The following is a 25,882-nucleotide window of genomic DNA, read 5'->3' as shown; positions in this document are numbered from 1 at the left end:
TCTGGTACGGGTAGGCGGCGGGGACGAGTCATATACCTGAGTCCTCCGGTACACCCCGTTACACTGCCCGAATTTGCTCCCTATGGCTGGCAGTTGAAAGGCTTCGATCGATTACCTAAGTACTAGCTGAGGCTGTGTTCCCCCCACACTGCCATGCTCATAGTTCTTGACTCCTTTCCCTTTTAAGAACTAGTAAAGCCAAAATTTCAGTTTCTTTCTACTTCTACTGCATTGTTGGTTTTCTCCACTTTAGCATTGAACCGTTTTAGTCTCTTCTGCGTAGTGGTGGAAAGTTACTTTTTCCTCTTTCACTTACTTCACTTTAATTTCTAGTAATTCCATGAAGCTCCTCATTTCCAGGACCTCAGATTCCACTTGAGCACTTCTGTAGAACTACTCTAGCTGGGTCTCTAAGGCCGTTACTTAAGCCTCTATACTTTATGATGTATTTTGTAGTTGTTTGAAGGTGGTCATTTGAGAGGTCAGTTCAGTCTCCTTTTCCCCAAAAAACCTGTTCCTTCCCTTACCCTCGCACTCTAAGTGAAAAGTCATTTTGGGAGATTCTGTTTGTTTTCCTTCAGCTGTATCTGTTTTTCAACCTGGTGTTCGGTGCAGAAGGCGTTCTCTAGCCTCTGTAAAAGCATGGATCCCCTTTGGGTTTGTTGTTGTCAAGATGGGAGAAGGTTCTTCTCTTCTGCTCTTGATGCCTTCTCTCTCGACTCGGGGCAACCTGTCAACATTAAATGTATGTAATGTAGTCACGTTAAATGTATGCAATGTAAAGTGGATTTGTAGCGTGCTGCTTGTCACTCGTGAGGTTATCCAGGCACTGAGTAGAGGAGAATAGGCATGTGGTGAGGCTCGGCCTGAGTACAGACAGTCTTGATGGTCCCGCAAGAAGACCAACTGAAAAGCCAACTACTTCAGCTTCTTGCGGAATTCAAGTAGTAAGAAGAAGGCCCTGATTTGGGGTCTTTTTCACCCAAATAATTTAGTAAACCAGGGAAATAAATAAGAATAAGTAGAACTATAATGAATAATTTATTTTTGCATCTACATAGTGTAGTAATCCATACCTCGCAATATTCATTACAATTGGAGGATGCAGAGCAGAAATAATGATTTCTATGCAGTACAAAATATATGTCTCCCCCCCCCAAGGCAAACTTGCTCTCTTTATTTGGTAAATATATTGTATTTTTTCTTTAACAGAGCAACTTATAAGCAATTTTGCATTGTTTAATTAAAACGTGCGATCCAGTTAAGTTGCATCTCAAACGAAAAAGCAGTATTACTTTGTTGGTCACTGTAACCCCTCACCTTTGTGTTTTACCACCGCCAGAGCAGTTTGGGAGTTGGAATGCAGGGAGGGTTGCTGAATTTCTTTGATAAGTATGTATCTTATACCATGCTAATGTGAGGAGGCGTCACCGTGGTTTGGACTTTAAGCCTATGGTGCACCAGTAGTATTATCGGCTCAGTTCACCAGAGATTCTCTACTGCAAGTAGATCAACACGAGGCTCTAAATAATCTGGAGCCAGCAAGTTTTCTAAAAAATTAGGAAAGTGTGGTTGGGACCTAAGCCAGTTCACATCAAAACAGAGAGGAGTATCCCCTATGAAGATAAAGGACAGACGTATCTGGAGGGCAGGTTTTTTGGCAAGAAGGAGAATATTCATCCTTTTGTATAAAACCCCTCACTCACCAGCCTAGTGGTGACATGCTTCATCATCGGGGTCCACCCTGGCGTCCTAGCACCACCAGGGTGTGCTACGACACCTGTACTACAGTGGAGCGGGTTGTGACTGTGGGTGTGGAAAAAATTAAATGTTAAAAATTGTCCTGGTTGTACTCAAAAATATAACTTTAATTATAGAGCAACTGAACAATGTTTAAAAATAAAAGGGCGAGATCCTGGTAGGGGAGTTACGACCAAGGGATCTCTATATGTGTTTGTGTTGAATGGTCAACATGTTTCTACCTTAAGGGCGATTGCCCGGTATTCGTCAGGACCAGAAAAACAGGTGGACAGGAGGTGTGTGCTCCCTAAAAAGCACACCCGTTCCTTGATCCCCTGTGTACCTACTGGCAAAACGGCCAGTGGTATATACTGCTCAGTAAAATAAGTGAGCAGGTGAAAAAGTGAAAAAGAGACCTGTGGGGAGAAAAAGGGGTAAACATAATCAGGTTTAATATTAGCTTACTCTCCTGTAACGTCGTGCAGTGTCTCAGTGATTTGAAATAGAGTGCCAAAAGGGTTTTAACCTCCAAATAAATAGTGAGGGGTTTTATACAAAAGGATGAATATTCTCCTTCTTGCCAAAAAACCTTCCCTCCAGATACGTCTGTCCTTTATCTTCATAGGGGATACTCCTCTCTTTGTTTTGATGTAATTCCTCCCAGGGGAATAGGAGTGATCTCAAGTCCACATTTGAGTGAACAAACTCCCTTACTCTCTCTTTTGATTGTAGCACCTAAGCCAGTTCACCTATTTGGTTTAATCAGCCTGGCCCTAGACACGTTTATCATCTTGGAGATGATAGCTTGGACCAGAGCCCTGAAACAATGCAGCCATTCCAGAGCTCACCTCCGCTCCACTCCCTTGTACAATGAATTTTAAATAAGGGAGGAAAATAAATGTTCAGTGTGCAGTGGCTTGGGAGCAGAATAGCTGAAGGAAAAATGTGTATCTTTTTATGTGAATTGTCATACCGTTGCAAAAATTCAATGCAGTGAATGCAGGACTGCAAGTCGGCTGCTACAATTTAGGATTTATTTAGAATGAGGTTAACATGTTTTCATGAAAGCAAGATATAGAATGTGTTGATTAACCACAACAGGAATTGTGTTAATGAGACATGACTGTATTGCATGATAAAAGGTCCAGGTTATATATCTTCTCTTAGTGGGAATGTATGGGATGGTCACTTACTCTCACTCTAAGAGTATATTGATTTTTCTTTTTTTAGGTTTTCTACTCTTCCTCAGAGGATTCATCAACTATGCAAAAGTCCGTAAGATGCCAGATACATTTTCAACTCTCCCCAGGACCAGGGTCCTTTTTATCTACTGAAGGTATAAAACGTGCCTTACTGCGGCAAATCACCTCACTATTCCCCAATTATGTTTTCTAAAATAAAGATTGTATTCCTAAAGCATTGCACATTATACTTTCCTAAAAAGTACTCTGTACTACCATCACAGAAGTATCCAAGTTAAGTTGAAAATGTTTTAGAACCCTTGCATATTACAGCGAGGGACAAATAGCCTCTAGTGAATAGGGAAGTGACATATGGTTGTTGGGGGTGGTGGTATATGGAGATTGAAGTGATTTATGCTGTTCCTGTAACCTTGCTGCTGCCTAATACAATTAGAAGCTGCTATACATCTTTAAGAAGACTTAAATGAGGAAATGTACATACTAGCTCTTTAAATTGCCTCTTTTCATGCCCTTAAACATCACCTTTTTAAAAAAAATTCTCTCTGAGATAACTGGAGCCTCTGGCTGGCCTTACTTACCTTTATTTTGCTTTCAGAGGTTTTATTTCCCTGTGATGCTGGAGTATTGTTTCAACTTCCTTATTGGTATTGTTTATTCAGTGTATGCTTAATTGTTCATTTATTGATAGCACCTATTTGTTTGACAAGTTGCAGGATCTTTCTCAGTTGTTCAGGAAACCTACATGTGCTTATTTGCTTTTAAAACAACTCTCTTTTGTTGATTTTAAAAATGTAAGGTACCAAGTACAGTTGTAGTAAACATACACCTCTATACAAATAAACTACCAAAACTGTATCAGGCGTACATCATCAAAAGAAAGTGTAATGAATCTGCGAAGTGATTTGCAATGGTTTTAAACTTAACTTGAGCACTCCTATTGAAGGAAAAAGGAAAGGCAGTTGACCTGCTAGTATAAAAAGTATGAAATGTTATGGCAGCAAAGGTTGTTCTACATGTGAATGTGATTGTCGGGGTGTCATAAACCACCTGGTTAGTTTAGCCAGTTTGTATAGTTGACCTTTCTCTTTTTTATTGTTGATAGTTGATGTATGCAAGATGATGGTGATCTAGTTTCCAAGGACATTATATTCTTCATGGTCTGGTGCTTCCTCCTTGTTATTACCTTATCCTGAGATTGATAGACACTTTTCCAAAAGAGTTGCAACTTTTCTATCATTCAGCCCTTAAAGTTTGTAGACCTCTACAAAAATCCCTTCGGGGGGAATTTGGTTACTACTGCATATTCATTTGAAGGTTTAACCAAATCCTCAAATGGATGTGTACTCTAGGTAGCAGGGTAGGCTCTCATCAAAATAGCTAATTTTGTGTATATTGTCTGCAGCCTGGATACTTTCAGCACTGAAAAAGACAGTGCTTGAGTATTTAACAAGAGAAATCGTATGGCTGTCTTGTAATAGGATTTGTTGTGTTCTCAACATCACGACATGTCCAGATCAACAGTTTCAGCACCGAAAGACCTCTTTGAGTCAGGCACCGAAGATCCAGAACCAGAGACAGGAGATGAACAGGCTTGCTTCTCCGAAGCAGATGATTCGGACTCAGAAGACCAAAAGATTACCCCAGGTCAACGAAGCGTGAGTACTGACGTTGATGCCCCCACGCCGAAAACACAAAGGCTCCGGTAACACTTTCACCTTCGGGTCTGGGTCGACACCGAGACAAGACTACAGAAGCTCGGCCTCCGGGCCTGGCTCCGAAGCCCACAAAGCTTTCAGGCTGCTCAGGATCGAGCCAGCCACACCACGGTGCAGAAAATCCATCTTCTGCACTGAAACATAAAACCAAGGTCCCGTGGACCCCAGAATCTTTGGCACCTAAAGCGAAACCAAAAGTAGCAAGACTCTTCGGCACCGAAGCAAATTCAATCTAAGTCCTCAGAGCTGAAAAAAATAACTAAATCTTCGGAGTTGAAAACTCCATCTAAGCAAAAGGAGACAAAAATCCCTCCTAAAGCTAAGGAAGACAGGCCAAAACACCACTCGGAGCTAAAGTCCTCGGCGCCGAAAAAAGACAACGGATCCAAATAACGTTTCCAACCCGATTCACCGGATCCTAAGCAAAGAACACTCCATATTGACCCCATTACTGGCCAAGTCCCCTCCATACCACCTAAGAAGAGAAAATTGGACACCTCGGAAACTCCTGAGATACCCTCCAAGAAAAAACTCATCAACCTCACCTATGAGGCCTTACTCTCCACCTCCACAACGAGCAAACATTATACCCTCTCCAACACACTCTCCAGTGCCTCCTCTTTCCCCTGCACCACAAGAGGATGGTGAAGGGGTTGAGGATGGGGGACTAGATCCACATCACACACATACTGATGATGACGCACACAGTACCCCACCTCATGACCCTCGGGACGATTACAAACCCCAGATGTGCCTGAGCCAGATTTATATCCCTCCAGACACCCCACCTCCTAGATGATAATGTAGGGTTTGCACAACTGATAAATAGAGCTGTGCAATACTATGGGGTTCCACTCCATTCAGACCCTCTAGAGAAGGATTTTTTATTAGAGACATTCTCCCAGTCACAAAAAACGACAAATACTCTCCCTATGCTCAAGGGGATGATTTAACATGCCCCTGAGGGTTTTAAAGATCCTGGCGGGCTAGGGTGCTTAATCCTAGGATTGAAAAAAAATACAAGCCAGTGCCAAGTAATCCAGCTTATATTAAAGGTCAATTCCCTCTGGACTCATTGGTAGTGGCAAATGCCTGCAAAGGAGCAAATTCCCAAACCACAGGTGATGCCCCTCCGCCAGACAAAGAATCGAAGCTCCTAGACGTATCAGGTTAAAGGGTTACGTTCCAGGCAGCAAACATCTGGCGCATTGCGAACTCACAAGCTTTACTTGCGAGGTCCGACAGGGCTCACTATGATGAACTTGAAAAACTCATGCAACATCTTCCAGATGAGTACAAGACCAAAGCAAACGATCTCATACAAGAGGGGAAGTTAATCACGAACACCTCAATAAAATGTGCCCTGGATGCTGCAGACACCGCATCCGGCGCAATTAATACAAGTGTGTTATTACGTAGACATGTGTGGCTGTGCATATCAGGTTTTAAGCAAGAGGTGCAGTCTACCATCCTCAATCAACTCTTAGATCAGGAACGTTTGTGGACCCACTGTTGACACATCTTTAGAAAAGATTAAAAAGGACACAGAGACCGCCAAATCCATGGGGGCTCTATAGGCAACAATTAGTAGAGGTTCTTTTCGTCGCTCCTCTTATAGGGGCGCCTCGAAGACCACTGGTACAGACACCTCTTCCACTTATAAAAGCCCCACTCAAACTTCCCCTAACAGAGGTTATTTTTCAGATGGAATTACAGAGGCAACAACAACAGAGAGAGAGAGAGGGCGTGGTTCTAATACCCACACCTCCCCAACCACAAAACAGTAACTTCCCTCCACTCCCCCCAGACCATTCTACTCCAGTCGGGGGAAGACTATCACAGTTCCTACCTGTATGGAATTCCATCACCACAGACTGGTGGGTAAGACAAAGTATCCAATATGGTTACTGCCTGGAACTCCATTCTACTCCACCCCGTATACCTCCCAAACAACGTCCAATGTCCGCAGACCATTTTACACTTCTCAAGCAAGACGTTCTCTCCCTCTTGCAAAAACATGCAATAGAACCAGCTCCCATACATCATCAAAACACAGGAATTTACTCCCTTTATTTCCTTATTCCAAAAAAGATCGGCACTCTCAGGCCAATATTAGACCTCAGACTGCTAAACCTGTACATACAATCCGACCACTTCCACATGGTCACTCCACAACAGGTCCTCCCCTTGCTTCAACAAGGCGAATTCCTTGCCACTCTAGATCTCAAGGACGCCTACTTCCACATTCCTATTCACCCTCCTCACAGGAAATACCTATGGTTTGTTGTGGATGGACAACATTACCAGTTCAAGGTTCTACCATTCAGAGTCACAACAGCTCCCAGAGTCTTTACAAAATGCCTCGCGGTGGTAGCAGCCCACTTAAGAAGACAACACAGTATCTAGGTGCGATAATAGATACTTCCGAAGCCCTTGCATACCCCAACCCAACCAGGATAGCCAGTACGCAAGCCCTCATAACAAAATGGCAGCCACAACACTCACTACCAGCTTGAGTGTTCATGCAGCTAATAGGGATGATGGCCTCTTGCATCTTAACCGTTCCTTACGCAAGACTCCAGATGCGTCCATTACAGTAATGCCTAGCACAACAGTTGAACCAGGCTCAGGGTCAACTTTCAGTTTTGGTGTTGGTAGACAGCCCCACATATCGCTCTCTGCAATGTTGGAACCCTTAAAATCTTTCCAAAGGGCAGCCATTCTTAGACCTGGGTCCACAAATAGTGCTAACAGCGGACGCATCGCTCACCGTCTGGGAAGCTCATCTCTTAAGCCACACCATCCAGGGTATGTGGACATCTCAACAAAAACTCCTCCACATCAATCACCTGGAGTTACTGGGCATATTTCTCGCCCTACCGTCATTCCAGAAACATCTCATAGGCAAAGCTGTCCTCCTCTGAAGAGACATGTCAGCAATGTACTATATACAAAAACAGGGCGGAACACACTCAATGCAGCTGTCGCGCCTAGCATAAAGCATTTGGAGATGGGCCATCCTTCAAAAGCTATACCTCTTAGCAGAGCATCTACCTGGGATTCACAATCAAATTGCGGATCTGCTCCGTCGTCAACAACAGATTCACAGATGGAAACTTCATCGGCAACTTCATCCATTTTTAGGGCTCGTGCCTGCGTTGCCGTGCACAGCTCTGATCGCGCAGCGAGAGCCCTTTTGTATGGTGTTTTGAAAGCTGCTCACACGCTAGTGCGTGTGAGCAGCTTTCCGCGGCTGCCATTGGCTTTCGCGTGCTTTTTAAAAAATAAAAAAAAAAGCCAGCACACAATTGGGCAAAGGCGGGCGCATGTCCCGCCTTTGCTCCGCCCATTCCCGATAGTGGCCAGAACACACAGCAGCGCGTGTTCACCTAGCTGCCGCTCTCCCTCCCCCCGCTCCTCCGTGGTGCGCGCGCGCACCACTACTTTAGATTCCTGGCCCTGCTCCTCTGTGGTGTGCGCGAAACACTGTTTTTTTATTCCCTTTGTACAAATATATTTACAGCTGCACGATGCCCGTCCTGCCCCAGAGGCCCCGAAAACTCCTAGTTAGTGCTTTGATATGGGCTGCCCGTCAGTACAAACGGTGATGCGTTGCTTCCTGGAAACTCGGAACACGGGAGAGCGTGTATAATGTCGCAGCGTCTCAGAGGGCCCTGACAGTGCCTTGAGGCAGGAGTTCAGGGCCGTCTCAGCATGTGAAATTCTGATAGCAGGTGGAAGGCATGGATTACACAGGCCCCACTCGGGCGCGCGCTATTTGTCTATAAAGCTGGGGTGTGGGGAAGGCGGGGCTACCCATCTGTTTTCATAATGCATCATGCTATTTCTCATGGCTTTTCACAACAACGTGCTATTTACTAATTATCTCCTTCCACAACTCCTTTCGGGTACCCATGTTGAACTTAGATCCTCGGGTGGCTTGTTTAAGACAGTAAATTGGCACACTGTCTAAGATTTAGGCTTTTAAAAGGATTAACTCTAATATTATACCAGTGATGGGGCGGAGAGTTGTTTTTACAAGGTTGGGATGCTTTGCAAAGTCGTAAAAATGCATGAATTCAGAACTTTGTGGATGTTCGCCAGCTATCATACAAAGCACAGCAACACCATGGACGCGGTCATTGTTTTACTTCTGTTAATCGCAGGAGTAAATCCTTATGCAAGGAGGTTGGCGGGAGAGTAGGGAAGGGGTTTTTTACCTTGGGAACTATATTCTTTTCATAGAGGAAACTGAAAAATGTAGTTTCACTTTTCCTTGTCGTTTACACATGCATAACTGGCCCAGCATGCACACGTGTGCATGTTTACATCTTTGTAAAAGCAAGTAGTAATTGAAAACTGTCACTGTAGTTGCTTCCCCGCACAACCGATATTTTATTCTGGACCCCCAAAAGTGTACATTTAAATCAAAGTAGTATTACATCGACAAATTTTAGATTTTTTGTTACTCCAGCTCTGTGTTTAGACAGCCTGTTTACATAGGACAATAAATCTACCTTAACTACGTCCGAACCGTTTTCCACATAGCCTACCATATATTGTATCCCATTTGTATATAGTGTCACTATGTATTTTTATGTACTCCATCTGTAGCTCATGTTATTGCTGCTTGGATATCTTTGTAAAGCGCTCTGATACCTTCGGGTCTAGTTTGCGCTATATAACGCTCAATAAATAAATAAATACATATTGGAGAGGTGCTTAGACAACCTCCTAGATCAGGCTTGGAACCCCCAGTCCATCTTTCAATGCAGAGGGGTCGGCAGCTCTTTGAGGTGGGAGGGGCTAGGGGTCTGCCCGCAGGAGGGGGGCACAGTTTGACTGCACCTCTCTGACAGTCTTTGTGTTTATAATAATGGTGTATCAATGGTGCCTGTCTGCTAAAGTCTTGAGCCCAGGAGAAGCGATCTACCCTGTCACTGCTTTTCCAGATACAATGGATGTTTTTCTCTCCCAATGACACCTTCTTCTGCCAATATCTGTTACCCTGCTGCTTTACCTAGTGAAGCGAGATATCACTATAGCCAGGACATTAAATGGGATGAAAAAACTGGGGGGGGGGGAGGGGGTCTCTAAAAGGGGCGTGGCAAATATATTCAAGAGGTGTGGCTCACATGAGTAGAAAACCAAGGTTTGGGTCCTGTATCTAGACTGGCTTGGACCACTGAACTATGCTAAACAAACAAGGGTGCCAGACAGATTTGTTTCACAATTTATGATTCCAAACAGCAAATTGATTCTGAAAGGTCATCTATTTTATTTTAGATTTTATATTTTCTGAGAAACATATGAATACTTGTAATATGTCATCAAATAAACAGTCATCAGACAGTGAAAATTGGATATACAAACAATGAAAATGTGCAAGAATATATGTACAAGTGGTCAAAAATCAGATACTGTACATTGACACACAAAAACACCAAACAATGTAAATTCAATAGCCTAACGAAACTTAAGCATTAAGAACCAGTCCTTTCTATTAGGTACAAAAAGACAAGCGGACCTCTAGTCACAGAGAGCAGCCTGCCTGTCTGACTGAGCCAAGGATGGGGGAAACCAAATTGCAGGGTTGCACGACAAGGAATAGTACTATATAGGTCTCAATGGTCCTTGCGGCACCCAAGTTCTTTCTCCGAGGCTCAGAGTCAACGCGTTTCGAACCTCAACGCTAGTAGGGGTTCTCCTCAGGACACGGACTGGGTGGAGCCGAAACTGTAAATTATAATTAAAAGCGAAAATAGGTGTGAGTGTTGTATACTATTGTGAAATAAAAACTCAGACTCAGGTCTCTGACGGAAATTGAATAGTACCTTGAAATGACAGTTAATTGTCACTTGTATATAGATGCACTGTAATCAGACCGGAATTTCCATCAAGCGATTATTGCAGATGGCTGCAGCCCCTCTCATATATAGTGGTTCTGAACCAGATGGGAAGGAAAATTAAGAGCAGCGAATTACACCCCATATCAGTCATTAGCGCTGATACAAATGTGCGCATACCTGTTTTGGGGGCGTAAATCCCGGTACTTGGCAGGATATGAGTTGTACTGAGCAGAGCTGGAGCGGGTCTGGGCTGGCGCTGCCCTGCAGGGAGAAAGATAGAAGTCTATCGTGTGTTTCCCTGTGTAATGAAGCTGTTGTTTTAGCACACGTTTACACAGATTGTGGTGAGTCTGCACAATTAAAGATTAAAAAGTGTGGAAACTCACTGTTTTAGACGGCGCCCAGCGTCATGGCTCAACACCCGCTTCTGCGAGTCTTAATTCAGCAATGGTCGATGAGCTTAAAAATAATAAAGATACCAGGTTTGAAAAACCTGCCCATTCTGCCTCTGCATGCGCCGCGCGGCAGCGCTCTAAATCACGGGTACACTTACTCGTAATCGGTTCAGGGGGAGTTGGACCAAATCCTACATTCACTTCCTGCATCCGCGGGCGGCGGCGGCGTGTAAACGCCGCGCGCTTACGATGTTGACTTAAAGGGGCCGATCCAGGTCACGTGTGCTTGCAAGATTTGTGGTACACGTAGTGCATCTAACTGACTGTCCATGGTGGGTGCACCCTTATAGATGGTTCAAGATGACCGAGTATCTACTGAATACTAGGGACAACGAGACTGCATGAAAGAAGACAGAACTGATCACATCACGGACATTGTTGCCACAGTTAAAGGAGAAAGAAAATTCTGAGAGGTTCATATCTCAAACATGTCAGAGGTTACTTGATTCTGACAGGTCGTTCAGACCAGAGTTCGCAGTGTCAAATTTTAGTATGAGGTATGCTTCCCTCTGCGCAAGACGTGAGTCAGGATCACCCCCTCCCCCAATTTTAATGACGGAGAGCACAGTCCATTTTAATTCGTCTACCTTATGATTCTTCTCCAGAAAATGGGCCACAAGCGGAGCAGTAAGAATTTTGTTGTTGATTCTGGACCTGTGTTGGATTATTCTTTGTCTGACTTCTTGTGTGGTTTTACCAATGTACACTTTTTGGTTTTGCAATTTGTATGGTCATCATGTCGCCAGGATTTTTTGCCATCCGTGAATAACGAGCCTTCCACTGTTAAGTTGCACACCGAGCATGTGCCACATTTTCTATGGCCCTTGACTGGACTGGAGCCGAATATTGTACTCTGGTCTGAACGACCTGTCAGAATCAAGTAACCTCTGACATGTTTGAGATATGAACCTCTCAGAATTTTCTTTCTCCTTTAACTGTGGCAACAATGTCCGTGATGTGACCTGGATCGGCCCCTTTAAGTCCACATCGTAAGCGCGCGGCGTTTACACGCCGACGCCGCCCGCGGATGCAGGAAGTGAATGTAGGATTTGGTCCAACTCCCCCCTGAACCGATTACGAGTAAGTGTACCCGTGATTTAGAGCGCTGCCGCGCGGCGCATGCGGAGGCAGAATGGGCAGGTTTTTCAAACCTGGTATCTTTATTATTTTTAAGCTCATCGACCATTGCTGAATTAAGACTCGCAGAAGCGGGTGCTGAGCCATGACGCTGGGCGCCGTCTAAAACAGTGAGTTTCCACACTTTTTAATCTTTAATTGTGCAGACTCACCACAATCTGTGTAAACGTGTGCTAAAACAACAGCTTCATTACACAGGGAAACACACGATAGACTTCTAGCTTTCTCCCTGCAGGGCAGCGCCAGCCCAGACCCGCTCCAGCTCTGCTCAGTACAACTCATATCCTGCCAAGTACCGGGATTTACGCCCCCAAAACAGGTATGCGCACATTTGTATCAGCGCTAATGACTGATATGGGGTGTAATTCGCTGCTCTTAATTTTCCTTCCCATCTGGTTTCAGAACCACTATATATGAGAGGGGCTGCAGCCATCTGCAATAATCGCTTGATGGAAATTCCGGTCTGATTACAGTGCATCTATATACAAGTGACAATTAACTGTCATTTCAAGGTACTATTCAATTTCCGTCAGAGACCTGAGTCTGATTTTTTATTTCACAATAGTATACAACACTCACACCTATTTTCGCTTTTAATTATAATTTACAGTTTCGGCTCCACCCAGTCCGTGTCCTGAGGAGAACCCCTACTAGCGTTGAGGTTCGAAACGCGTTGACTCTGAGCCTCGGAGAAAGAACTTGGGTGCCGCAAGGACCATTGAGACCTATATAGTACTATTCCTTGTCGTGCATCCCTGCAATTTGGTTTCCCCCATCCTTGGCTCAGTCAGACAGGCAGGCTGCTCTCTGTGACTAGAGGTCCCCTTGTCTTTTTGTACCTAATAGAAAGGACTGGTTCTTAATGCTTAAGTTTCGTTAGGCTATTGAATTTACATTGCTTGGTGTTTTTGTGTGTCAATGTACAGTATCTGATTTTTGACCACTTGTATAGCACTTGTACATATATTCATGCACATTTTCATTGTTTGTATATCCAATTTTCACTGTCTGATGACTTTATTTGATAACATATTACAAGTATTCATATGTTTCTCAGAAAATATAAAATCTAAAATAAAATAGATGACCTTTCAGAATCACATGAATAGAGGGTTCGACGAACTCTGAATTTGTGCTGTACAAAAATATATTTTGTGTTTGTTTTAAAAGTTTCTTCATTTGTAATAACTGAAGCCAAAAAAAAGGCACACTCACATGTCTTAGTTCACTCGTAGCGTTGTTTTCATGGCAGCCAGGAATATTTGTCAGTGCATCTTTATAAACTCTCCCTTTTTAATAAATGTCTTTTAATGTAGTGATATAATGTGATGCACTAAGGTAAAACACTTCTCTGTGTGCAAAGAAACATACTTTTAACATTTTTTAGAGACATCGTATCAAACTCAAACATGATGATTGTTGCACAATTTACATGTACATTCCGATCCTGACCAAGCAGGCACAGAGTACACATTGTTCTTGGAGAACACAAATACATGCACTAATATGACGAGGGCAAAGCTTAACCAGCTGTATTGCTTTAAATCCTGATCTTTCCTTAACATCTTGTGTTACTATTTAAATAGCATGCGTGCGCCAGTGTGCTGAAGGCAAGCCTCCATCTCTCTGAGTGTGAATTGGGTCGTATGACATGCTCGAAGCTTTCCTGCCCGTCTTTAAGCACAGGCTTTGGCAGTCAATAAATGAATGAAAAGGACACATTGACAATTAATGCCCATAGACGTGTCTCTCCTTGCCACCTAAATTAATATCTGACATAAGTGAAATTTGCCGAAGGTCGGCTCACGCCTTGCATAACTTGTTTGATGTGGGTAGAAAATACTCCCATCTTCACTACATACTTTTGCTATATGAATATTAGTTCAGAGACATTACAGCAGTTCTTAAGCCCATACATAGGATTACTCCACAACCCCATAACCTTGACTCTTCCTTAATGTAATGCGGTAACCTCAACTCTCCCCTAATGTAATGCAGTTTATTGTACAGAGTGTAGAACAAGGGGAGGTTCTTTTGGACACGGTAGGATCCGAATTAGTTTCCAATCAGACGCCCGTGCAGCAGTAACTTCGTGCTTAAGCCACTGAGCCGCATTACCGTCGGTAAGCAGTACAAATCTAGATTTGTTTAGTGCACTGCATTTGGAAATATGGGATTTACTTTAAGTGCATTGGCAGAAAAGGGCACAGTTGTCTTTATTAGTAACGGAGACTACCATTTGGTACAATAAAATGCAAAGGTTGTGTGAGGTGTGAAGCTGTAGCAGTGGCATGTGACAAGGGACACACGGGCTCTAGGCTCCGACAGGCTGCACACCTTTTACTGCCGGGTTACGCTGGTCTCCATTTTTTTTTTCAGAACCAGGGACTGCGTGAAGTGCCATGGATTCAAAAGTAGCAAGCTAACAACATCAAATACCCAGATTGTTTTCCAAGTGTGAAAGCATTTTGTCCCTAGTGGACACTTGTGATGGGAGGCGGAGGTTCAGGCCAGTCTCGAACACTGGTCTTTAAACTTTTTAATGCCTCCCACCCCCATGTCCCATCCTGTAAAAATGTCATCACGTATAACTCAAAATTAAAACAGTTTTTACTATTCTACAGATTTGGCACCTCTTAACATTTTGAACAGTTCAAATACTGCAATTTTGTTCAGGGATCCCTTTAAAATTGCAAATACATGGTTGACAGCTTCATTTTGACAGCCTGTCATTCTTAAATTGTAAAACTATCCAGTGTGATTTTTAGGTCTTGTCTAAGCATCACTTACACTGCTGCGATTGCTTACAATAGAAATAAATAGAAATAAAATGTGCAATGCAATAGATCTCGCATTACTGAAAGTTTGAGATATTAGCTTTGCAAATAATAATGCAACACCAATAGCTCAAACTTTCAGTAATGCGAGACCTATTGCATTGCAAATGCTCGTTTCAAATGTGCGGCCACCCAGACCTAGTTTTGTTTGCCACACATCTAAATACCAAATGCCGAAACTTCGCCTCCAGGTATCCACACCCATTGTCCAAAGGCAGTGCGATATGGATGAATTGGTCAGGCAGATTTGAGTACGCTTTTCTGCCTCTCCCACTCATTCCATTACTGGTGCGCAAACTCAAACAGTCTCTCACAATGTTCCTAGTCGCGCCAACATGGGCCCAACAACCATGGTTCACAACACTACTGGAACTCTCAATAGTCCCACACCAAAAGTTGCACCTTTCCACAAAGCTTCTCACCAGGAACCATGGAGAGATAAGACATCCAGAACCAGCGCAACTGAACCTAGCGATCTGGCTCCTGAAATCTTAGAGTTTGGTTACCTCAATCTCCCACCAGACTTTATGAACGTTATTAAAGAAGCTAGACGTCCTACCACGGAAGCATGCAATGCAGCTAAATGGAAAAGATTCATTGTTTACAGCAATAACAACACAATCAATCCACTAGATGCTTCAACTCAAAATATTATCTATTATCTCCTACATCTACAAAGATGTGATCTAGCATACTCATCCATACGATTACATCTTGCTGCAATAGCAGATTACTTGCAGAACAGACAACACTTGTCATTGTTTAGGGTACCTCCCATCAAAGCTTACATGGAAGCCCTTAAAAGGATAATCCCTCCCAGAATTCCACCCTCTCCAGTATGGAATCTAAAGTTTGTCCTTACTAGACTCATCGGTCCCCCATTTGAACCTTTACATAAATGTGAGTTACAGTTCCTGACATGGAAAGTAGCTTTCCTTGTGGCCATCGCATCTCTCAGAAGAGTGGGTGAACTCCAGGCATTAACTATACAAGCACCATTTTTGCAAATACAACACAACAAAGTGGTTCTTAGGACAAACCCTAAATTCTTACCTAAAGTAATTTCGGCCTTTCACCTTAACCAGTCTGTTGAGCTCCCTGTCTTTTTTACTCAACCAGACCCTGTAGCAGAATGAGCTCATCGTACTCTTGATGTCAAAAGAGCTATTCTTTATTACATTGAAAGGACACAAAATTTCAGGAAAACTAAATAACTATTTGTAGCTTTCTCTCCACCACATAAAGGCAATCCAATATCAAAAGCTGGAATTGTCAGGTGGATCGTTAAATGCATTCAAATATGCTACCAAAAAGCAAAGCATACATTATCCATTCCCCCTAGAGCGCATTCCACACGTAAACTAGGGGCATCTATGGATGGCATTTGCAAAGCCGCAACATGGTCTACACCACACACTTTCAGAAAACACTACTGTGTTGATGTGCAAGCAAAACAACAAGCTAGTGTGGGTCAGGCTGTACTAAGAACACTTTTTCAAACTACTGCAATGCATACAGGTAGCCACCGCTAACAGGGGAACTGCTGTATAGTCGATGCAAAAGTATGCCATCTCAGCTCATATGCCTCGAACGGTAAATGCTACTTACCAGTATGCATCTGTTCTTGGGATGTAGAGCTGTAGATACGCATACGCCCACCCGCCTCCCTTGGACCCCTATGTGTTGCAGTACTATCTTACTTAGATACATTACACATGGACATCTTTCTATTTCTAACTAACTCCATCGCCCTTCATGGCAAAACAGTCTAAGGATGGAGTCGATGCCCATGCGCACTACTAACCAAAGGAGGAGTCACCTATCTTTTGACTACAAAGACTTCTACAATAACAAAGTGCCAACATCCGAGCCCAACACCAGATGGCGATCTATGCAAAAGTATGTGGATCTACAGCTCTACGTGCCGAGAACAGATGCATACTGGTAAGTAGCATTTTCCTTTCCTTGTTATGTGGGGACAAGTTCACAATGTGGCCCACTTTGAGTAAGACCACTCCGTGCTTGAGTGAACCCTAATGCACGCTTCCTCAATCAGTTCTGAGGCAGAATTTCTGTGTCCTTTAATAGAGTTTTTCACAGTTTTTGACCGAGGTACAAGGCCAAATTGCACATTTCAACTACAAATCATGGAATGTACATTGGAGAGTGATGTGGACTAATATGAGAAGTAGCTCTTTAGATTTATTTCACATCGTATGACCTCACACTCAAAGTAGGAGAAAAACAAGTTTTGATTTCGTTGCATGTTCTCTGTTTTTATGGATGACTCAGAATCTGAGAAAGAAATCAAAAATGGTGATTGGGGTGTCACTGGAATCAGAGCTCTGTGAGCCCAAATATATGTAGCAGCTGTTCTTGATTGCTTTCCCACGTGCCCAAGGCATGATTTTTTTAATACAACATTTTATTGCCATTGAAGTATAGCAACCTTATCATCGGTCGCTTTTTAAGTAGAAGAGATCCGCAATTATGACACAATAGCTGATCAATGGATAGGTATAAGTCACAGAGTGAATAGGTAAAACACATCATTGTGCATGAAATCCATGACAAATCTGGAAGCATTCTTACCATTTAGCATGCATTTGTCGACCGCTCTAGCCCTATAAATAACTACTTTAAATATTAAACATCTGTCCATTCCTTTCAACTGTTCCTGAAGAGGCTGGGTGTGGAAAATCTCCAGTATTCAGCTATATCTTGTTATAAGAGAAGGAGTACCATAATTATAAGGTGTCCCATGGGTATATCTTTCTTCCTTAATAATGACCATAAGAGGTAAGTTAGAGGCAAGTTGATTCAACTTAGAACTGCTGCAGGTGTGTGAGCATTTTCGAACCAGGAGCTTTAGATATCTAGATCATCACAAGGCTTGAAAGAAGCTCCTCCCATAGATATTCATCGAAGACTGCTAAGGGATGTTCTCTTAGCCATTTTACAATGGTCCTCATGGGAATAATCTATCCTGTGAGCGTATTAATTTCAATCGAACGAATATATCCAACTCACAGGATGCCATATTGAGCCCGAGACAGTGATTTTAGACTGTCAGACCAAGATCCTCTTCCCAGTTGGATTTAAGGATCACAGGTTTGTATGAACGGTTGAAGGACTTTTTGGTGCTGAATAATCACCGACGCATGTCTAGCCCCTGTGTTTATTCCGTAGGGAATTCTATGCGTAATGATGGCTTTTCTTGCTCCTTCTTCTTCCAGCTATCTTTTGTTAGAGATGCTCTTCCTCAAAACAAGCCACTCTTCCTTTATCTCTTTTTGGTACAGTGGCATGAAGAGTGGCACAGCATCTTGGGAAGAAGGGCCGAATCCAGGATGTTTTTGGTGCCTCTGCAGCCCATATCCTTCCTGTGCTGCATTTATTCCCATTTTTTTATGGTTGTACGCACCTGTACGATCTCATTTATTTACTTTTATCTTGAATGAGTGCCTCCTACTCGCCCAACAATTATTTTTTTTTGTAGAGTTTTATATAGCGCGAACTTGACTTGAATTGGGTATCAGAGCGCTTTACATAGCACTATTTACGTTACATGAGGACACACATTCATTTTTGTTAGGCACGGGGAGATTAAGTGATTAAGGTAGAATGGAGGCTGGCTGATGATCCTAAAATAGCAATGACTGAATAGGCAAAGTTTCATAAAGTTATCAAGTTCCCTTTGGATTGCAGGGTTCCCACACTGACCGAAAGTCCAATAGTTAGGAGGCCCATTATTACAACTTACAACCTAATGTCTGCCAAGTCAGTCCTCCTCATAAACTGACTGAATACAGGTTTGAAAAGTCACATGGAGCATCCCATTCCCCCAAAGGAGACAAATGATATATTCCCGACCTCCTTTAAATAAAAGAAGAAAAAACATCAGCTTGGGTTCCGAACTAATAATTTTGAGAGGATACTTATCAGGTGGGGTAGAGCCATCTTCTTGAAAGCAATTGATCCACCTAAGATACATATAGGAAGTGCAACCCAGGAGATCTTTATGTAAGCTCTCCCCCAGGATCCTGCATTATGTAAATCATCAAATAAATTAAACTGTGTGGTATCACACTTAATTGGGATTGCCATTGGCCGGTCTTCCTCTCTCCACTGCAAGGGATAGGTAAACCATTTGTTCCAATTGGCTACGAGTCAGGAGACTTTTCTGAATTGGTCTAGTATTTTCATAAGAAGCTTGCCCGACCACCTTCAATATCTATCAAACCGTAACCGGCAATGTGCATAGAAGAAGCCTACTCCATTTTCTGGTCAAAAGCTTGGGCCAGACCATGACAGTACATGCTATCTGCACATCATGTACAAACAAGCATTGAAAAAAAAAACGAAAGGCTGACAGCCAAACGCTGGACCTAATAGGTCCCACAATGCTGTGTTTTTTTACATTGGATGGCTCCTGTTTGTTTTCTGTATGAAGAGTAAACGAAAAAATTAACTGGTACCTGACTGATCGATTCACTTGTTTGTACATAACCGTTAATATATTTTTGTTACTGGTCCTCCGCGTAAGGGGATCTCCAAAGTGTTTCTTAGCTTTTCTGCTCTAAAGAAGAGAATGATCTTCACTTTGCGAACTTGCAAATAAATCTACCTGCAGTAGCACTATTAACATGGGCAGCACCCTTAATTCTGGAGGCACCAGCACGCACTAACTTGCTTACTGTGCTTAGTATGAGCAGCTTCAATCTGTAGGCCAGTAGTTCACATCATTCAAGGGTTCGTGCCCAGCAGTCCTTTCAGAGGCATGTGAAGAACTCTGGCCAGTTTCTACCGCCCCTTCTCCCAATCTGATGGGCCTCCCCCACTGTCATTAACCTTTTAGTGAGGTAAGCTAGACGTGATGGGTATGCCTCTGCTACTGTCTTTTCCCATGCTTTTCAGAGACATTGGCTTCATAGACCGGGTCAGCGGTGACCCAGTTGTAGTAGATTTGCAGAGGCACTGAAGTGGACCTAAACCAAGTGGCTTTATCACCATTAATGAGGAATACTTTTCCACAGCATTGCTCCTGTTCCGAAAATACGCACATGCCAATTGGTTTTGAATTGGAGGAGCAATCCACTGTTTGTTGGGAAAGCTGTGGCTTCCAGAAAACGCAGACTGTTTGAGTGGTTTACCGTAATGTGAACCAGACCTGAGCATTCATGGCAGATACTCCATTTGCGGAATGTAAGCTACAAGAACACACTTGTCCTTTGTTATGAGATTTTAGATAAAACACTATTCATTTTGTAAAATGTAATGAAGGTATCCAAAACATCCTGTGACCTCTCGCTCTCACATTTTTGCTCCTTCTGCGAGCCAAGAGTAGTTATTAGTTAAGAATTTGGCAGGTTTCATTTCTCTGCACTAAGTCAACGCCTGACGCAACGTGTTGTTCCGTATGTATAAAGTAGCTGAAAATTGTTGGTGGATTTCTTTGGAGGGGACTGGGAAAAATTAGCCAAAATAAAGTAAGATGCAGAGTTGTGGGGAAAAAGTCATTCTTTACTAAGGTTTTGCAATTTTCTAAATTGTAGTCGATTGTTGCTATTTTTCATAATTTTTTTTATCCATTTACAGTTTGTGGTGGACACAGGTGTAAAACCCATTTGTAAAATCTAAAAGGTATACATTTTCAAAAAGTAGACACAAGTCTGAATTCACAAGGGGCTTCATTTGCATAGATAGTTCATTGTTTTCTCAAAGAAACTAATTGTTGAACTCAAAGAAATAATGAAAATAAGTAGAAAAAATAGAAATGGCGACAACATTTTATGATTTTACGGTGTTTTTATTGAGTTTGTTGCAATCTTAAACATTACGCCCACTTACAACCACCAGCCGGGGGGGAACATCTTAATCAAAAGCAAACTTTATTAAGGAAAAAAAGGGGGGAGAAGCAAAGAGAGGATGAGAGAGGGCAAAGGAAAGACTGAGAGAAACAGAAGAAGTACAGGACCGGTATCCACCCACAGCATATGGCGTGACTCGGTGGGGGTCTAGGGCCGAGAGTCTTTTGGAGGAGGCGGTGGGTCTGTTAGGAGAGTTGTGGGGAATCGCAAGACCCGTAGATAACGAGGGTAGGTAAGCTCTGAGGATAACGAAGCCACCATGGGCCCCCCCCCCCAGGTCTTATCGAATTTAGGCAGTGTGTCGTTGATCCCCGCCATAATCAGTTCCATTCCCCCCCACCTCCCACAGTTTGCTTACCCAGTCTAACTTGGATGGGATGGTGGTCGTGCCCCACTTTGCCAGGAGAACCTGCTTAGCTGCCCCTAGTGCTAGAGTGATAGCCCTGCCCCTACAGGACTAGAGGGAGTAATTAAGAGGATTGGGTAGCCTCATCAGGATATAACTAGGAAATCTGAGGAGTTCTGTCTGATATATCTAATAGACTATGGGCAGAACAGCCTCCCAAATGTCTGTATCGTAGGGCAATGCCATAGGATATGGGACCGTATACTCTCTTGTCCGCAATTGCGCCAGCAGAGATCTGCTTCGGGGCTTCGATTTAGCAACCCTCACTGGGGTGTAATACCAATAGTGGGCAATTTTCAGAAGCATTTCCTTCCCTGAGGTCCTGCACGAGGACGCCCGAGCCCTGTAAATAATGTCCGACCCCTCCTTGGGGGGGAACTCCCGACTCAGTTCCGCCTCCCATCTACGCTGTGCTGGGGATTTGGCCTGGGTTCCTGCCTTGTTGAGAAAGCCATAAATGTCTGACAGAAGACGCTTGTTGGAAGTGCGAGTAATGGACCAAATCTCAAATTTCGTGAGGAGCCGACAAGCATGCAAACGGATCTGGGGCTGTGTGACCCAGTGGCGTAGCGCCAAGTACTGCCAGTATGCGTACTTGAGGATCCCATAGCTAGCCAATCAATCAATCATATAATTTGTAAAGTGCACTACTCACCTGTGAGGGTCTCAAGGCACTGGGTGGGGAATGCTACTACTGCTCGAAAAGCCAGGTCTTGAGGAGTTTTCTGAAGGTCAGCAGGTCTTGGGTCTGCCGTAGGTGGAAGGAGGCGGGTAGGGTGTACCAGGTATTGGCGGCGAGGTGGGAGAACGATATGCCGCTGGAGGTCGCTCTTCGGAAGCTGGGTACTGTGGTGAGGGCGAGGTCGGCGGAGCGGAGCTGGCGGGTGGGGCTCTAGAAGCTGAGTCGTCTGTTGAGGTACGTTGGTCCGGTGTTGCGGAGTGCCTTGTGTGCATGGGTGAGGAGCTTGAAGGTTATTCTCGACCGGGAGCCAGTGCAGGTCTCTCAGGTGGGGTGTGATGTGGCTGCGGCGAGGGATGTCGAGGATCAGGCGTGCAGAGGCGTTCTGGATGCGTTGGAGCCGTCTCAGGAGTTTGGCTGAGGCTCCTGTGTAGAGGGCGTTTCCGTAGCCCAACCTGCTGCTGACAAGGGCCTGGGTGACCGTTCTTCTCGTTTTAGTGGGGATCCACTTGTAGATCCTGCGGAGCATGCGGAGGATGTTGAAGCAGGAGGAGGAGACAGCGTTGACCTGATTAGTCATGGAGAGGGTGGAGACGAGGATGACCCCTAGGTTGCGTGCGTGGTCGGTGGATGTTGGGGCGGTTCCCAGTGCGGTCGGCCGAAGGGGTGGATCCGAGGATGAGGACCTCCGCCTTGTCTGAGCCACTAACCTGGGGAGATCCGGGATTCCCAGCTCATCAGAGAGGTCGGCAAAACACTTACAGTTTGCGTCTTGCCATTTCAAGTAGGTGTTCCCCACGAGGGCTGGGGGAAAATCTGGGTTTCCAATGAAGGGGGTTAAGGGTGAGACAGCTGAGGACAGTGGACACCTCTCCTGGACCCTGTCCCACACCCGCATAGTGGCTTGCAGGACTGGGGAGAGATATACACCCAGCGGCCAATTACTTTCCAAATGCGGATCCCAGCGATCCCCCTGTCCTTAAAACACCAATGTTTCTCCAACTCTAATTGATACAATTCGATCATCCATCGTAAACGCGCAGCTTCGTAGTAGTGCCCGAGATGCGGTACCCCGAGGCCGCCTACGTCCTGCCTCAAATACGTGGAATGACGGGCCATACGTGGTTTCCCCCCCCCCCCCCCCCCCCTTGAAGTTGTTGATGAGTTGCTGCATTTGAGCCAACGTCGCGGTGGCGGGCATAAGGGGAGTGTCTGTATGATGTAAAGCAGCCGCGACAAAATCGTAATTTTGACAGCCGGGATCTTGCCCAGCCAGGAGAGGGCATGTTTCTTCCAACTGCTCAGTTCAAGGCACACTTTAATCAGTGCCTGCGTGTGGTTCACCTGAGCCGTCTTCGCGGTTGTCGAAAAAACCGTGAGCCCTAGGTACATGATATCGGTAGCAGCCCAAGCAAAAGGGGAGTGAAGCGATAGTTGGTGTCGATCTCCCGCTGGTAGTGTGAGGCTCAAAGCCTGAGTCTTTTGCAAGTTTACTTTAAAACCCAATGCTGCACTAAAAGCCTCAACCTATGCCAGCAGAGGGGGAAGAGAGGGCAACAGGTGTGTTAAAAAAAGGAGCATGTCATCCGTGTAAAAAGAGATCTTATGTTCCCTCTTCCCCCCCCCCCCCATTTGGATCCCAGTGACTGTAGGGAGTTGGTAGACCCTTTCGGCGAATGGCTCCATATAGAGCACGAAAAGGAGGGGGAGAAAGAGGGTACCCCTGCCGCATCCAATTTGAAGGGACGAGTGACCACCCCATTGACCCAGATGCGGGCTTGTGGACTGTGGTATACGCAATTTACCCATCTCCGGAATCTGTTCACGAGTCCGAATCGACAGAGGACCTGTTGCAAATAAGTCCAGTGGAACCGGTCAAATGCCTTTTCGGCATCCACCGAGAGAAGCATCGCCGGGAGCTGGGTTTGTTGTGTCTTGTCCAGTAAGTAGCAGAGTCGACCAGTCCCGTCCCCACAGTTGCGATCCAGGATAAGACCCGATTGGTCGAGGTCCACCAGGCCTTGCATGTGTGGTGCGAGTCTGGAGGCCAAAATATTGGTGAAGATCTTCAGGTCCACATTGAGCTGAGAAATAGGGCAGTATGAGGCACTTACGTGGGTCCTTTCCCGGCCTGGGAATGACCACTACCTCCGCCATGGACATTGAGGGGGTGAGTTTCCCAGAGGTGTTAAAGGTGTTGAACAACCACTCCAAAAGAGGGGAGAGGTCCAAAGCAAAAGTTTTATAAAAGTCGACTGAGAAGCCATCTTCTCTCGGGGCCTTTCCCGCTGAAAGTCCCTGGATAGCCCACAACACTTCAGAAGGACTGATGTCCGCTTCCAAACTGGTTGCAACCGATTCCACAAGCGGGGTCACCGGCGCCTCTTGCGCATACTCCCTGGCAACTATAGGGTCCAGAGTATCGGCCGAGTGGAGAGCCTTATAGAAGGCCTCAAACTCGGAAGCTATGTCTCCATCCACACGCAGGAGCTCACCCCGTTCGGTTCCCAGTTCCGCAACCCGATGTGTCGCCGTCTCGTCCCGCAGAGCATGTGCGAAGAGTCTCCCCGCCTTGTTCCCACCTTCGTAATACCGTTGTTTGGTACGGAGCAAGGCGTATTCAGCGCATTCGAGGTCTAAGGCTTGCAGTTGCTTCCTCGCCTGTGTGAGAAGGCGCCGGGTTTGGCCCGCCCCTATCCGGTGATGCACCCCCTCCAGCTCCCGGATTTGGTCCTCCAATTCCCCCCCCCCCCTCTTGGCCCTGCAGTCTTTGTTCAGGCCCGCGGCGATAGCGATACAGCGACCGCAGGTGACGGCCTTCAAGGCGTCCCAAAGCATGTCAACCCCCACTGAGCCCATGTCGTTAACTTCCAGATAAGTTTTGATAGTACCTCGTACCTCAGTGATATTAGCTTCATAGCTGAGTAGTTTGCGGTTTAAGCGCCACGAACCCTACCGCGTGGAGCCGCCGAGGAGGTCAAGACAACCGGTGGGTGATAAGAGAACACCGCCACCCCGATGGATACGTCGTCAATGGATGCTGTGACCCTAGGTGAAGTCCAAAAGAGGTCAATGCGGGCGTACGTTTGGTGGGCCACGAGAAAAAAGGTGTATTCCTGTCCCGTCTGAAATCAGTGACGCCAGGCTTCGATGAGGCCCACCTCCTTCAGGCTCTGAAGCATCATGCCGGAGATCGAGCCGTGTCCCACCCAAAGTGTCGATCTATCCTGCTCAGCAGCAGGAACCAGGTTGAAATTTCCCCCAATGACGAGATCCTCATCCGGAGACTCCAGAATTGAGCTTCTAGTGTTTCGTAAGAAAGCCACTTGGTGTTCGTTGGGCCTATATACCAAAGCAGTCGTATGTATCCTCTCTCCCAGTAGCACCCTCAAGGCCAGGAGGCGGCCTGCGACCTCCGCATAAAGTCCCACTACTTTCCCCTGAAAATGCGTAGCCAAAAGAATAGCTACTCCGGCTTTTTTCCCGGTCCCAATGAAAAATATTGTCTGTCAAACCAATGTGATCGTAGCCGCTTCCAGTCTGCCCGCATGAGGTGGGTCTCCTGTAGGAGACAAATATTGCACTTAGCTTCCTTCAACAAGGCAAGAAGCGCACAACACTTTGTGGGCGAGGTAAGGCCCCGCATATTGAAGCTTATGACAACTACTTTAAGACTGGTCATGTGGGAGTGAGAGGGAGTTCAAGCGCGCACTGACCTAACTTGTTGCAGAGGAGACCAGCGGCAGCGGGGCACCCGCATCCCCTCCCACTCGCCCAGGCATGGAGCTTCATCCTCGACTGTCCCCCACCCACATCTGCTCGTTGTAGTGTCTCCCTAGTCTAACCGGGTGGACCTATCGTGGATTAGGGAAGGCAGGCTCAGGGCATTGACGCAAGCAGCCAGTGCACCCCAGAGGAGGAAGAGCAAATAGAGTACACATGCAGCGATCCCCTGGCATGCACAACAAGCGCACCCTCCCACCCCATGTCAC

At 45.1% G+C, this 25,882-nt stretch overlaps 1 protein-coding gene across 1 annotated transcript in view; it reads left to right on the top strand.

Annotated features, from left to right (window-relative positions):
* NDFIP1 (Nedd4 family interacting protein 1) overlaps positions 1-25,882 on the top strand; it is a 217,433-nt gene that overhangs the window by 167,247 nt on the left and 24,304 nt on the right. Inside the window, exon 7 of the mRNA XM_078653068.1 lies at positions 2,971-3,076. Coding sequence (XP_078509194.1) covers positions 2,971-3,074 — 104 coding nt within the window. The 3' untranslated portion in view covers positions 3,075-3,076. The remainder of the gene's footprint in view (positions 1-2,970; positions 3,077-25,882) is intronic.

Source organism: Lissotriton helveticus, chromosome 7 (assembly GCF_964261635.1).
Source record: "Lissotriton helveticus chromosome 7, aLisHel1.1, whole genome shotgun sequence".
Taxonomy (NCBI): Eukaryota; Metazoa; Chordata; class Amphibia; order Caudata; family Salamandridae; genus Lissotriton; species Lissotriton helveticus.
The sequence above is the reverse complement of the archived record's forward strand: the minus strand, read 5'-3'. Positions and strand labels throughout refer to the sequence as shown.